Source organism: Agelaius tricolor, unplaced genomic scaffold (genome assembly GCF_023055355.1).
Source record: "Agelaius tricolor isolate 1412-34295 unplaced genomic scaffold, bAgeTri1.0.p SCAF_4, whole genome shotgun sequence".
NCBI classification, from domain to species: Eukaryota; Metazoa; Chordata; class Aves; order Passeriformes; family Icteridae; genus Agelaius; species Agelaius tricolor.
The window spans coordinates 44,522,025-44,535,545 of record NW_027269264.1 but is presented as its reverse complement, the minus strand read 5'-3'; the positions used below and the strand labels follow the sequence as shown (position 1 = coordinate 44,535,545).

At 40.7% G+C, this 13,521-nt stretch overlaps 2 protein-coding genes across 5 annotated transcripts; both read left to right on the top strand.

Moving 5' to 3' along the window:
* Positions 1 to 1,327: 1,327 nt before the first annotated feature.
* RIMOC1 (RAB7A interacting MON1-CCZ1 complex subunit 1) lies at positions 1,328 to 4,946 on the top strand. The gene is made up of 6 exons (XM_071425486.1): positions 1,328 to 1,485; positions 1,780 to 1,880; positions 2,264 to 2,407; positions 2,802 to 2,933; positions 3,132 to 3,246; positions 4,519 to 4,946. The coding sequence occupies exons 1-6, from the start codon at positions 1,416 to 1,418 to the stop codon at positions 4,806 to 4,808; spliced, it is 852 nt and encodes a 283-aa protein (XP_071281587.1). The 5' UTR covers positions 1,328 to 1,415; the 3' UTR covers positions 4,809 to 4,946.
* On the top strand, positions 4,570 to 12,921 carry FBXO4 (F-box protein 4). Of its 4 annotated transcripts, none has more exons than XM_071425485.1 (7): positions 4,570 to 4,711; positions 5,408 to 5,643; positions 7,242 to 7,462; positions 8,422 to 8,497; positions 8,987 to 9,165; positions 9,996 to 10,171; positions 11,205 to 12,921. In XM_071425485.1, exons 2-7 carry the CDS (start codon positions 5,429 to 5,431, stop codon positions 11,292 to 11,294), a joined length of 957 nt encoding a protein of 318 aa, XP_071281586.1. In that variant the 5' UTR covers positions 4,570 to 4,711; positions 5,408 to 5,428; the 3' UTR covers positions 11,295 to 12,921. The 4 variants fall into 4 exon arrangements, with proteins under 4 accessions (XP_071281586.1, XP_071281582.1, XP_071281584.1 ...); XM_071425481.1 differs by lacking the exon at positions 4,570 to 4,711 and adding an exon at positions 4,907 to 5,281; XM_071425482.1 differs by lacking the exon at positions 4,570 to 4,711 and adding an exon at positions 5,057 to 5,285.
* Positions 12,922 to 13,521: the final 600 nt, after the last annotated feature.

Here is a 13,521-nt window from a genome sequence, read left to right as displayed (position 1 = left end):
TTTTGATGATTGACTGTCAGATAGTAGGAAGATGTTTTAAAAATAAATGGAAAGCTTACAGTTTTCCCCTCATATATGCAAACTCTATTATTTATGAATTTCAGAAGAGAATTATTAAAAGCTGGACAAAATGTTGGAGCAAGTGCTTCACTTATCTAATCAAAGGTATTTAGTTTCAGGATTATTTAATGTATTTTCATGGCTGTACTTTTGCATTTTAAGTAAACAAGTGCTAAAATATAGTTTAAAAACAACCACCAAAACTGTTTATTGGAAAGTAAGTGTGGGCTTGATCTTTGCTGCCTTTGTTTCAGTTTGTTTTATGGACAACACCTATTTTGCAGTGAGGCTGGAAAGCATTCATTGATGGGGCAAAACTCCAGTCAAATTTTTGCGGTGGAAAAGGACCTGGGGGTGCTGGTGACAGCAGCTGAACATGAGCCAGGCTGTGCCCAGGTGGCCAAGAAGGCCAATGGCATCCTGGCCTGGATCAGCAATGCTGTGGCCAGCAGGGCCAGGGCAGGGATTGTCCCCCTCTGCTGGGCACTGCTGAGGCCTCGCCTCATATCCTGCTCTGGGCCCTGCAATTGAAGGAAGGATATCGAGGTGCTGGAACAAGTCCAGAAAAGGACAGCAGAGCTGGGGCAGGGTCTGTCCTGTGAGGAGTAGCTGAGGGAGCTGGGGGTGTTTATCCTGGAGAAAAGGAGGCTCAGGGTGACCTTATCACTCTCTGCAGCTGCCTGACAGGAGGCTGTGGCCAGGCGGGGTTGGCCTCTTCTCCAGGCAACCAGCGACAGGAAGGGAGGAAATCGTTTCAACCTGTGCCATGGGAGGTCTAGGTTGGACACTGTACTGTTTCACGAAGTATTTGACAAAACACATCACAAAACGTTGTTTCAAATTGCTTCACAGAGAGGGTGATTAGAGCTTAGAATGGGCTATCAGGAAGGTGGTGGAGTCATTGTCCTGTTAAAGGAAAGACTGTTTAAGGAACTGTTCAAGGAAAGACTGGACGCGGCACTCACTACCATGCTCTGGTCGACATGGTGATATTCGGTCATAGGTTGGAACCTCTTTTCCGAGCTGTAAAATGGTTCCGTAAATTCTGTAAACACAGGGTCTCTCCCCGGGGGACGGACAGGGCACTGCAGACGCCACACCCGTCTGTTATGAAAGACCTTTCACACCCACACAAGCCCAGAACTGCAATCCCAGCCAACAATGCGGGCAGGGCGGGCGGGGCGGCGGTGTCACGGCGGGATCAGTGGCCAGGTGTCCCGGGCCGGGTGCCCCAGGCGGGGTCGGGCGGCAGCGACAGCTCCGAGCCCCGCCGTCCCGGAGCCGCGGCCGGAGCCGCTCCCGCCCCCGGGCCCGCGCTGCTGCGCCTGCGCCGAGGGGCCGGGCGCGGGCCCGCCATGGCGGCGGCGGCGCTGCGGCAGCGGGTGGCGGCGCTGGGCCGGCGGCTCGGCCCGCCCGGGGCCCGCGGTGAGTGGGGAGCGGGGTCGGGGCCGGGGCCGGCGCGGGCGGCCCCGAGGGCACGGGCGGCCCCGAGGGCATCTTCGCATACGGCGTGTGCGCTTGGGAGCATCAGAGCCTGGCCGCAGATGCCTTATTTTAATCATGAAAGGTGCGGTCTGACAGGATAACTGGCTTGCTTCGGTGCTGTATTATTATTATTCAGCCGCTATTGAAGATGCCCCTGGGATGGATGAGAAAGCCATGTGGAAAAGGAGAGTGAGCCCTCATCGGTGCTAAGGGAGCTTTGTGTTCTTCCCTCAGATACGTTCTTAGCGAAAGGCTCTGCTAATCTGGACAAGCTGAAGGATCTTTGCAGCGAAGGGAAAGAACATCCTTCCACGCTTTTTCAGCTCTATACCCAGGTACATTGTTATGGACATCAATCTGTCTTTCAAGAAAATGTGTTGTGTAGCGTGTGGGAGACGGTTTGGTGTAAAAAAGGAGGGTGGGGCAGAAAGGCGGCTCAGTTACTTGGGGGTGTGTGGTGAGCACAGAACTGCTTCTGACTTGGATAACTTGGAGTCGTTCGTGCTGTTACTTTAGGGACAGAAGGGGGTTTGGCTTGACAGTCACCATCACCAGGCCTTCAATACTTCCACCTTGCACCTTTTGTAAACTAAATGTTAAAAAAAACCTTCGAATCGTAGTGGTTTGTAAACTAACAAGTTTTCTATGTTACAACACACATCCACTTGATTATTTTGACAGTAGCATTTCTGCCTTGTATATGTTCTTGTTTTCATAGGCTGTCCTAGACATTACGTATTTTGAGGAAAACCAGCTTGTGGATGAAGATTTTCCAGAAGAATCTGCCTTGCCAAAACTTAAGGAACTTATTTCTGTTCTTTCAGAACCAGAGGACCTAGTGAGGGAATGCGGCATAAAAGAAGTGAGTAGCCAGAGGGCAAATTATTTCATTATTTAAAAACGAAAAATCTGAAATGGGACGTAGTATTTGCATTTTTGATGGGCAGAATTTAAAGTATTTGGAAGCGTTTTCAAATCTTTTTGGTATTTAAATAGGGATTCCTGAAAATATAGTTTCAAATGCCTTGTTGTGTGCTCAGAATTTCTCTGGCTATCATTTAATGATTCTACAGGCAGTTAATACTCCTGTTTGACCTACAGTGATAGGTTAGGCTAGCCTTGTCTCTCTGAGTGCTGCTGTCAAACACAGTCCCTGAAATAAGAGATTTACACAGTGTTTGCATGTGTGCCAGTGCATATAAGTAGTTCAGGTGGTTTATTTTTGTGTTAGACCAGTTTGTTGGACTTTATTTCAGCCCATCAACATCCTTGGTGCAGAGTTGTTAGAATGTCTTTACTGGAGAAAAGGAGCCCTGCTTTACATGTATTGCCACACAGCAAAAGAAAGGAGTGAATGGGTACGAGAAAACATTGCCACATTTAAAAAGGTACAGGAGATGAAAATGTTCTATGAGCTTTAAAGTTTGACTCTTGACTTTTAAAATATGGTGGTTTTTTTGTTCTGTTTTGTTTTGGTTTTTTTTTTTTCCTTTTATTGGGATTTTGGGGCTTCATAGGAAGAAGTATTTCTGTATATCATTAATTTAACGAGAACTTATTTTTTCCTCATTTTTAACTTTACTCAGTGTCTTAATGATGGAGTTCAGTACTTGATGAAGATGCTTAGCTTTAGATGCCCTCTTCAGCTAGATGAAGATATCTCACTTCAGGATAAAGACACAGCTAGATTACTCAGTGAAGGTAAAAAAAAACCCCAAAAAATAACTCCAAAAAACCTTTTAACTTACTCTTCTTAATAACTGCTTCACTTTATGAAATGCTTTTTTGCGTGTGTTTATTGTTTGACCTAATTTATGTTCAAGACTTGACACTTTTTAGAACAAGAAGATAAAAAATGAGGCAAATAAGCAGGCAAGAATGCCCACCCCCCTTCTTTTTAAACTCATGAATTTTAGGATGTGTCAGCGCTCATTTTCCCGATGTTTTATGAGTGCACTGGAGGGAGGTGAACTGAGGCAATGAGGGTTTGATGCACAGTAGTGTTTTACACTGGCAGTGTTTATACACAGTATTTTATTGTGAACCATCTAGTTCAGCATTGTCAGATGTTTAGGGCACAAATATGACTGCAGAGGGTGCCAGAGGTTCACATATTGATCTTCCCTTTTAGCTCTAGGACAGCAGGGGTACAAACACAATTACAGACTTCATGCAGGTAAAAACTATATGCAGAATTGGTTAGAATTGGCAAATGTTCTTTGTCACCACTTTATGTAGCTTTATGTGAGTTTCATTCCTATTGAGTGTTTCTAGGAGGATCTGAGGCTGCATCTGTGTGATGCAGGTAGGGTGATACAGCAGGGGGGGATTTGTAAGGTAAACCAGCTGGTGCTGAGGACATGGTGTCCACGTTGAGCACACTCAAAACCAGCTCTACTCTGACTGTAGCAGGATATGCAGCACCTTCTTGTTTAATTTAATCTGAAAGTGGCATTGCTGCTATATAGCTCCATAATGTAAAGTCAAGTTGTGGATTTATTTAGCAGGATTTTTTTTTTTTTGGGTGAAAGACACATGTGTGCCTTTGAATTCAAATACTAATAAAGCTGCTCTGGTTAATGTGAGTTAAGATGACCTCAGACAGTATCTTTTAGGCTTAAACTGTGGGAGGCACAGAAATACTCCAGAGTTAATATGTACAGTCATGCCTGTGCTAAAGAGGCTGTAAAGAAATACTGAAATTCTATGAGATAATTAGGCAAACAAAACTATGGAAATAATGTTTATATGGCAGTCTTAAAAGATTTTAACATTATGGAGGGCCAAACTGGACAGAGAAATGAGCATGGTCTTGATCCATGGTTTTCTTCTGGGCATTATATATTTATATAATTATATACTTATACTGTCTTTTTGAAATTTTCTTCGCCATTGTTACTGAAAAAGAATTAACAAGCTGTGTACTTTCCTATAGTAGAATAATAAAGTACTTAATCTAAATTATTTTTGCAGGTATATTTAGTGACACTCACTTACTGGCAATGATGTACAGTGGAGAAATGTGCTACTGGGGACTCAAACACTGTGGAGAAGGGAAGCAGGAAAGCCTTGAGTCAATAGATCCTGTGTCTAAGAGTGACTGGGGCAGCAGATCACAGAGCATATCGCTGGATTTCCAAGAAACGGGGAGAAACATGTTAACAAAGTATGTGGCCGTATGTGAGGGACCCTTAAAAGGTCAAGGGTGGAATACAACAAGTGCAAAACAAATGCTGCATTACTTTGTGAAATCTCACAACTAAGATCCACTGCGTTGTCTGTGCTAGAAGAAAACTCGTGACATAAGAGCACACTCTTCGTCGCTGACTTATTTTCTTTTTTTTTGTTGTTCCCAACCGAAATGTATACTTCCGTTGCATTAAAAACTCGCATTCCAAGGACTCCCGGACCGCGGTCCAAAGTGCAGTGCGGTGCTGGGGCGTGGGTGCGGCAGCCACCGTGGGCAGCGCCGGGGCGCGGTGCCGGAGCGGGGCCCGGTGCCAGCGGGGCGCGGTGCCGGAGCGGGGCGCGGTGCCGGCGGTGCCGGAGCGTGCGCGGCGCTGCGCGGGGGCGGTGCCATGGCGGCGGCGGCGGCGGAGCCGCGCGGTGCCGGCCTGGAGGCCGCGGTGCGGGGCGGGCTGCGCCTCCTCCGGGAGCGCTGGATGCGGGGCACCGCGCCCGCCCCGCTGCCAGCGACCCCGGACGGCGCGGGGGGAGAGAGCGCCCTGCAGATGCTGCCGGTGAGCGGGGCCCGGTGGGGTAGGGAAAGGGGGGGGTGTGGGCAAAGCGCTGCATTCTCACCCCGTTCTTCTGCACTGCTGAATTCGGGAGTCCTTAAACCGCTGTTCTCAATGGTTTTCAGATCGACGTGCAGCTGAACATCATGTCCTTCCTCTCGCCCCAAGATTTGTGCCGCTTGGGAAGCACGAGTTGTTACTGGAGGGCAGCTGTGCAAGACCCGTTGTTATGGAGGTATTTTCTCCTGCGGGATCTTCCCTCTTGGACATCTATTGATTGGAAGTCACTTCCAGATGAGGAGATTTTTAATAAAGCCTTTTCAGAGGTCAGCGACAATGCACTGTATGATTACATGGCAGTGTAAGTATCTCCATATTCTCTTATATTACTTTCAAGTGTGCCTACAGCAGTAATATTCAGGCCACAGGTATGTTTCATATTTACAGAAATAAAGTTCTGCTGTAAGCTGCTGTTTAAATGTTGATGTGTCTCAAATACATTGTTTATTTTGGAAATACAATTTCCTGTTGCTCTGTAGTCTGGTCAGCTCTTTCTGTTTGGAAGTCAACAAGAATGTAAAACATTGTAAAAAAGATAACGGTAATGCTCTAAAAAATTACAGCTTTTTGTAAACTGTATGTCTGCTGTGGCACAGAAATACTGCTTACTGTTGATCTTGATAAAGAAGTGTTCTTTGCTCTCAGTGCCACGGCAGTTATTTTCATAAAAGTACCAAGAAGTCTTCAAACTACACCGAGTGAAATGAATCTTCATTGTTTTTCATGTTATTTGGAAGACCTAATAATAAAAAAGTGCACAGAATGTGCACAGAAGAACAAGTTGTATTGTTTTAGGTCCGATTGTCAAAGGCTGTAAGACGAAGACTGATTTCAGCTAATATAGGTGAAAAGCATAGCAACACAATAAATATGTTTGGATGACTGAGAAGAACTCTTAAAACAAGTTAGTTTGTGGTGACTTCTTTTCTAAATTTCATTCAGTTCCCTTGATTTGCAGTAGTGGTCTGTAGATTTGTTTGGGATTTCTGATTTATTTGCAGTTACATTTTCCAAAGGTGGTCCTTAACACATTGCTTTGTGGTAAGTGCACTAACTTCTGCAATCTCTGTGCCCTTCATCCTCTTTTAACAGGTGGGAACAGTACCCACAGTATTTGACGTGCAAAATATGGACTGATTTTGAAATTGGATTTAAATCTGTTTAGGTCTGAATTACTAATTTGAAACCATCTGTCACTGATTTCCATTGTGTCTGCACGCACTGAGCTGTTTTGCTGATCTCAACTGAAACATTTCAGAGTGGGTATAAAGGAGCCCACATGTGATGCTTCCTTGAAGTGGTTTGTTCAGCAGCAGCCATGACTCCGGAAGCAAACTGAAACTGCTGCTCTAGGATGACTGTTTTTCTTCATCTCAATTAGCAGTCCTTCCATGCCTTCTAGCATCCACACCAAACGAGCATTTAAGTTTGCAGACAACACTTGTCTCCTTCCACAGCTTGCATGCTCTCTAACTACAGGGAAAATGTTCGTTTTCAGGTGGTTACTTGTTATAAACACAAAAGAGTTTAATTAAGGTTTAAAATGCACTCACAAAGCTGATTTATATTTTTAATGTGACTCTTCAGCTTTGATGTTATTTTACCTATATTGTGTATTCAGTGAGGATGGGGAATTCGCAATTCTTATTTTAAGTAAACTAAAAGATCTTTAGATAGAAGTGTACTGACGTCCAAAAAGTGGACTTTAAAAGAATTGATGCTTTTGCCTGCTTTGTACTGGTGCTGGAAATCCTCAGTTTAGAACTTTATAATTTTTGACCTACGCTTTGAGTTATACCAGAAGCAAAGCATAAGAAACGTGGGACCTAAATTAATTTGTTTGATTAATGTCTCTTTTGTATTTTGTGTTTAATTTCTAGTTGCATCTATTTTAAACAGATATAAAAGGAGCTGTCCTCAGGGTAGAAGAAGTTTGAAATCGAGCCGTCCCCGGTATGGGACTGTGACTTCCTTTTTGCAATCACTGGTCACTCAGGCAGAACCTCGCTTTGCTATGTTTGGGCCAGGTTTGGAAGAGCTGGACAACTCTTTAGTACAAAAGATGATGACATGCCCAGAAATTCTGCTGGTAGCTGGCCTGCCTCAGAGACAAATTCATGGTAATGATGGTTTTGGCTTTTGGCCTTCTTGTTTTCTAAAAAGATACAACACAAAATACTGAGGAAGAAATGAAGAAAAGGAACAATTTTTTTGTATCCTTAAAATTCAGTAGAATCATGGTAAAAGCAAACCAATTTCTGATGTGTTCAGATGGATAAATGCAGCAAACATTTGGGACAAACTAATAGCTTCAGTGAATTTATGATTAAATTTGGACATTGTCTGAAGAATCATTTTGCTCCTTGTACTTCTATTTTCATCCAAAATTCCATGTTACTGCTGCTGTTGTGATCAATAAATGCAGACAAACCTTTCTTTCAGTACTGCTTGCAGTAAGTGGCTAAAAAAGATCTTTGTCTTTGATGATTCTGTATTCTGAGATCAAATTATGTAAATTTTACTTAGAAGAGTTAGAGGAGCAGGTGAGGGATTTTTTATGTTTTAAAGAGTAGCTTTGAAAGTCTAATTTGACTTCAAGCCAAGCCAGAGACAAAAATGTTTTACTCTTTAACTAACAGTTATTTCATCACAGCAGAACTCAAATAATAAAATTGCATTTATAGGAAGCATGACAATTATTTTAGTGGTTTTTTTTTTCTCTCATATGTCCTTTTCAATGAAGCTTGTCATAAGCAGACTGGAGCCTTTTCTATGCCAGTTTCAGCTAATAAATACAAGTCTGGTTCCTTTCTGTTTTAGATTTCTAGCTCCAATTCTAATAATCAGAAATACAGAAATGGTTTTAATACCTTTGACTAGATTTTCATGAAATTAAAAGTCTGATCAATTGGACCATGTATAAAGTTTAATTGTAAAATAGTAAATCTTCTACCCCTAAGAGCAATATCTAGGTTTGAATATATTCATTTTGTAGCACCACTGGAATTTTTGAACTACCACTTAATTGTATTCAGTAGCCAAATAGCTGTAATCTCATAGATTCATTTTTTCCCTGTAGGAATTGGATCAGGAGTCAGTTTTCAGTTTAACAACAGTCAAAAATTCAATATTGTGACATTGTATTCCACCACAAGGTAAGATAAGATCTGTTCTCCACCAAATGAAAAGTACAGTTTCTAATTCATTTCAGAGTTTTCATATTTTTGTCCTGTGACTTTCGTATGCACTTTCTCATGCAAGGATATCCCTTATAAATTGAAGTTTCAATGCATGCCTTTGTTTTTCCTTTCTTTTTTCAACCACTAAGTTTTCTCATGGAAGTAATAAAGCTTTTCCAAACAGTATATGTACCAAAGGTGTACAACAGGCACATTACAGGTGCGTCTATCCCTCTTAATACCTTGGTTGAGTCCCTTTGGAAACACTCCATGAACTCATCCTGGAGTGTATAGCATCTTGCAGTTTGCCAACCATCTCTGTGCACTCAGAAAGAAAGGAAAGTAGGAGGGGGCAGGGAGACATGAAACCATTTTTCTGGCTCAGCCAGAAAAAATGCACTGCCTAGACTTTCAAGATTCTCTTTTGATATTCTCAGTTAACCTGACTACTGAAATATCTTTCAGTGTGGAGAGGAGGAGAGCAAGGGAGGAGCAAGCTGTTGCTGTGAATAAGATGTTTTACCAAGAGAACAGCACAGTAGGGAGCCAGCAATCCATGCACTACAGTGTAATAGCTCAAGTGAGGAAGGTGTGCGAAGTAGTTGATGGATTCATTTATGTTGCTAATGCAGAAGCTCATAGAGGTAAGAGGTTGCTCTTTATTTATATTTTGTGAATAACTGGTGTGTTAGATTACAAAGAATATGCAATGCATCAAAATCCATGTTCTGATCCTTTCAAAATCTGCTGTTTCTTCATGTTGAAGAGGTCTCCTGTTCTAGACACTCTCATCAACATGTTAGGGATTGTGGCCCCTTGTTTTGTTTATGGCACATACTGATATGGTTGCTATCTAAATTACATGTGGGAAATTACATGGATTAAAAAACAAAAAAACCCCTATGGGTATGTATAGCAGAAACTTGAAAATACATTGTTTGTGCTGTGGAAACAACCTTCACCAGGAAAACAGTAAAAAATGCAATTAGTCTAAATCAGTTTAGTCCTGTGAGATGATAATCCAATAAAAATTCCGGTAGTTGTCTTTACATTCATCAGCTTTGAACGGAGGAAAAGGGCTATCTCAGAAAAGAGACAGGCAAAAAACTTTGAAGGGATACACTAAGAGAAAAGTGCATTCAGTAGGGAAAGGCTGCTGACTGTGCAGCAGTGTGTGGGTACTTCTGAATGGCTTGTTGTAATTTTGATCTCTGTGAGGTACTCAGAAAACACTCTGATGTTAGGATTGAATTAGGCTGCCATAGAATCTACGGAGATCTTTAACATCTAAATATCATCAATATCTGTGTAACATAAGGGCAGATGAGTAAGTCTTGTGATAAGCAGAACAAGATCATTTGGCCCTTCCACCTCTCTGTCTAACTGCCTCTGAAATAAAAAAAATCCCAAAAACAAAACCACTTTTTTTTTGCATATAAGACTTAAGACTCATGCATTAAAAATTGTTTCTTAGCACATGATCGTCAGGAGGAGCTGGCTCGTATTTCAGCAATGATCAACCCAGCCCTCGGGCCTCCAAACAGACCTCTGCTGGTTTTGTCCTGTGTGTCTGACATTGGTGTGAAAAGAATTCCATGTGTTTACGTGGCACATCAGTTGCAACTTAATCTGCTGCATCAGCCCTGGATGGTACTTGCTCTTAAACCTTTATTTTCTGTTTCTCTGTGGTTTAAATTTCATTTAGGCTCTCAGGTTCCTTAACTATACCTACCTAAGCAAGAGTGCAGCTTTCAACACTAGTACACAAGCTTTCTATTCAAGTGAAAGATTTCATTTCTTTGGTGCTCCAAGATGAATTATTAGCTTGTCTGAAGAAGCTTAAGTGACTTGCCCAAAAACACACAACAGACTTAAGATGGAGCTAGAATGTAAGGAAGGACAAATTATGGTCTTGAGGGGAGTAAGGAAACTTCAGTTCGTTTAAATCTGAATTTCCTATATCACAGCCTTGGACACAAGATAGATTTTTGGGAAATTTTTAAAAGACTGTTTACTATCACTCAGTTGATGTGATGTCTTCAGTTTTTGACAGATCAGTTTTCTACCTAGGATGTGAGGTCTTGAACCTGTTTTTTTTATGTTTGTCAAGGACGGTATCTATCAGCATGGTTCAGCCATGCAGAATGAATTTTTGTTGATGTTGTGTAGCTGAGGAATAATTTAACCAGAAAAAAAAATCCTGATTTGAGGTAATTCCTTTGTTTTCATAAGGAAAATGTTTATAGGCTTTTTACAAAACATACCATTTATAATAGCCAATGAATAGGATATTACAAAATCTGAGTGTTAATGATGCATAGAAGTCTAAAGCTCTAAAGTGGCAATTTTGCTTTAAGAGTAACAAGAAGATTTTTCAAGTGGATTGCCATCTGTAAAGTAAATGTAGTCTTCCAGAATGGCTGATGAAACAATTGAAAAAAACCTCACCTCTGATACTAAGAGTGAAAGCTTTCTTAACATGAAGGTGTTTTTTTGTTTATTTTCTTACTTTCATAAAACCTTTTTTTGTCTAAGGGATCTTTACAGTAGTGATAAAAATTTAGATTTGATATGAGTGTTTCTGACTTTACAGATAGACACAGAGTGATATTAAAATACTGTTAGATCCTGTTAGCTGTTACCTCTAATACAATAACTTTTTCTTTCAATTTTATTTTCACAGATGCAGGACACTGTAGCTGCAACTTTAGATGGACTGCTAAATGGAATTGAGTGGCTCTTGGAAGAAGCAAATTGTAAAAGTGCTCAGTAGTAGGATTAGGCATTGTTGCCCTGTATAAGCCTTTTGGTGTTTTCCCTTTCAGTTGAAGTAAGAATCTTGTCCTTCCTGCCAGACTACTGTGAGAAGGGAAAACTAATAAGGCAGACCTGTATATAGTTCACTGCACATACTCAAATCCTTAACATTTTTCAACTATATTCCTGAATTAGAAGTACAAGTAGAATTGCCTTGATTCTAGCTGTGACAAAGAAGTGATTTGGAGGGACAATCTGAGTGTTTTGTTGTTTTTCTCTCCTTTCAACCAGAGGCCTTTAGAGTACAATCTTTTCCAATATATCTGATGGTCTAATATGTTTTATAAATAAATATGTAACATTACGTTAGTTTATCAGCACAACCATATCACACATTTAGTAAATATATTCAGTGGAGATCTTTACAGTGACACTTCCTGACCAAAGAAAACATACTGCAGGTTGTACAGTAGGAGGTTGACAGAAAGACAGTAACTCTTGAATTTAGAAAAGTAACTTCCTCTGAATTTTTCTAGAAAAAAAATGACTAGACAAAAAATAGTGGGGGGAATTTTCAGCCCAGACCAAATTTCTTAGAAGCAAACAAGCAAACTCTTGCATGTGGATTGTTGTTTCTTTGTTGTGATCTTACTTAAACCAACCACAGCAGACTTCAACATCTTTTTCTTTCTGTTGCACTGAAAACATTAGCTTGAACTGGATATTCCTCTGATCCCATGAACAAATGTTAAATAGGATCAATCAGGACTTTATTGCATACACAGGTTTCCCAAACAGTTGTGGCCATTTGCAGATATGAATTATACCTGTCTTGAAATTTTCTATGCATTTGCAAATAGTTTTATGAAAAGCAAAGCAACATTTTAAAGCTGGAAATTGTATTTCCATATAGATGTCTTTTGGGATAGTCATCATCTTCCACCTTTTGATGTTTTTACTATTGGATGAATGTTCAGAAACTTCACTTGGATTTCTTGCCAGGGCATTTATTTGCTTTATTCTGGGCCTTTTGTTTTATTTTCTCCTATCATCATGGAAATTCAGGTGTCACGTAGCTTTTTCTTGGAACCCTAGATAAATGGTTGCATAACACACATACAGCTGTAACTGCCCTCAATCTGGGATACTTGAGTGATGATCAACACAGCCATGTCAGAAACATTCCATTTAAGAAGATGTTTGGAATTTTTTAAATAACTAGAAAGTATCTCCTTTTTTTCATCTTTATGCACAATTAATCCATTTTCCCAGATTTTTTGGTGTGTCTTAATCAGGGACACATGGGAGTTTCAAGGGAAAATCCAAAGGAACATTACAGTGAAAATTCTGGGGGTTTTTTGGGGTTTTTTTTTTGTTTTGTTTTGTTTTTTTTTAATAGTGTATGTGTGTTTTGCCCTTTAAAATAGAACAGATCCAATGGATTTGAGTGTTCAGGGTAAAATTCCATGCTTTGTGACTGAGTGTATGTGATTTTCTTCCTAATCACATTAATTTCATAGTGGTCTGTTTGTAGGGGATTGAATGCAGCAACCTGATTCTGTTGCTACTACGAACATGGAGGGGTTATGGAAGATCCTCTTTCTACTTTCTTCATCAGGAATAAATACTTTTTTAAAGAATAATAGTTAGAGTCTTCCTATGTGTGTTAAGCCCCTTACATGTGTGTCATCTATAGTCATTAATGAAGAAAGTTATTGTATGTTACGAGTTTAATTACGATAACTCACTGTCATTTCAAAGGGTTAGGATAATGTAGGGTATGTAGTTTTTCTGAAAGATCATCTGTTAGATTAACTTAAAGCTAGAATACCTATTAGAATTACAGGTTTTAAGGGTGCAGTGTAGAAAACACACAGTGGGCATGAGAAGTCCATGCAGTCATGGAGCTCCATGATTAAATGCTGTGGTGGATCAGCACAGGCAAGGAAGATGAGCATGTACACTGTTCAAAGGAGCAGCTCAGATGCACAGAGATATGCTGTGGAAGAGGCAACCAGCTTGTTGAGCATACACAGCAAATAGTTGCAGAGATGCACTGCCTTTTACATTTGACAATTCCTCCTATTTCAGTTCCTGAATCTGCTGAATTTAGAAGCATAGAAATCATTTAAGCTTGGGACTGTCATTGTTAGAAAGGCAAAAATAGTTGTGTGTGGAATATTAGAACACGACTTAAGTGTATCTTAAAACTTCGTAATGTAAAAAGAAAACTACTTTTCTAA

Bases quoted from the DNA above. Each gene is read 5' to 3' on its own strand.
- RIMOC1 (XM_071425486.1), top strand. From the start codon at position 1,416: ATGGCGGCGGCGGCGCTGCGGCAGCGGGTGGCGGCGCTGGGCCGGCGG. The intron at 1,881-2,263 runs GTACATTGTTAT...TTGTTTTCATAG, and splicing joins TTTTTCAGCTCTATACCCAG to GCTGTCCTAGACATTACGTA. The intron at 2,934-3,131 runs GTACAGGAGATG...AACTTTACTCAG, and splicing joins ACATTGCCACATTTAAAAAG to TGTCTTAATGATGGAGTTCA.
- FBXO4 (XM_071425481.1), top strand. From the start codon at position 4,907: ATGTATACTTCCGTTGCATTAAAAACTCGCATTCCAAGGACTCCCGGA. The intron at 7,463-8,421 runs GTAATGATGGTT...TTTTCCCTGTAG, and splicing joins GCCTCAGAGACAAATTCATG to GAATTGGATCAGGAGTCAGT. The intron at 8,498-8,986 runs GTAAGATAAGAT...AATATCTTTCAG, and splicing joins ACATTGTATTCCACCACAAG to TGTGGAGAGGAGGAGAGCAA.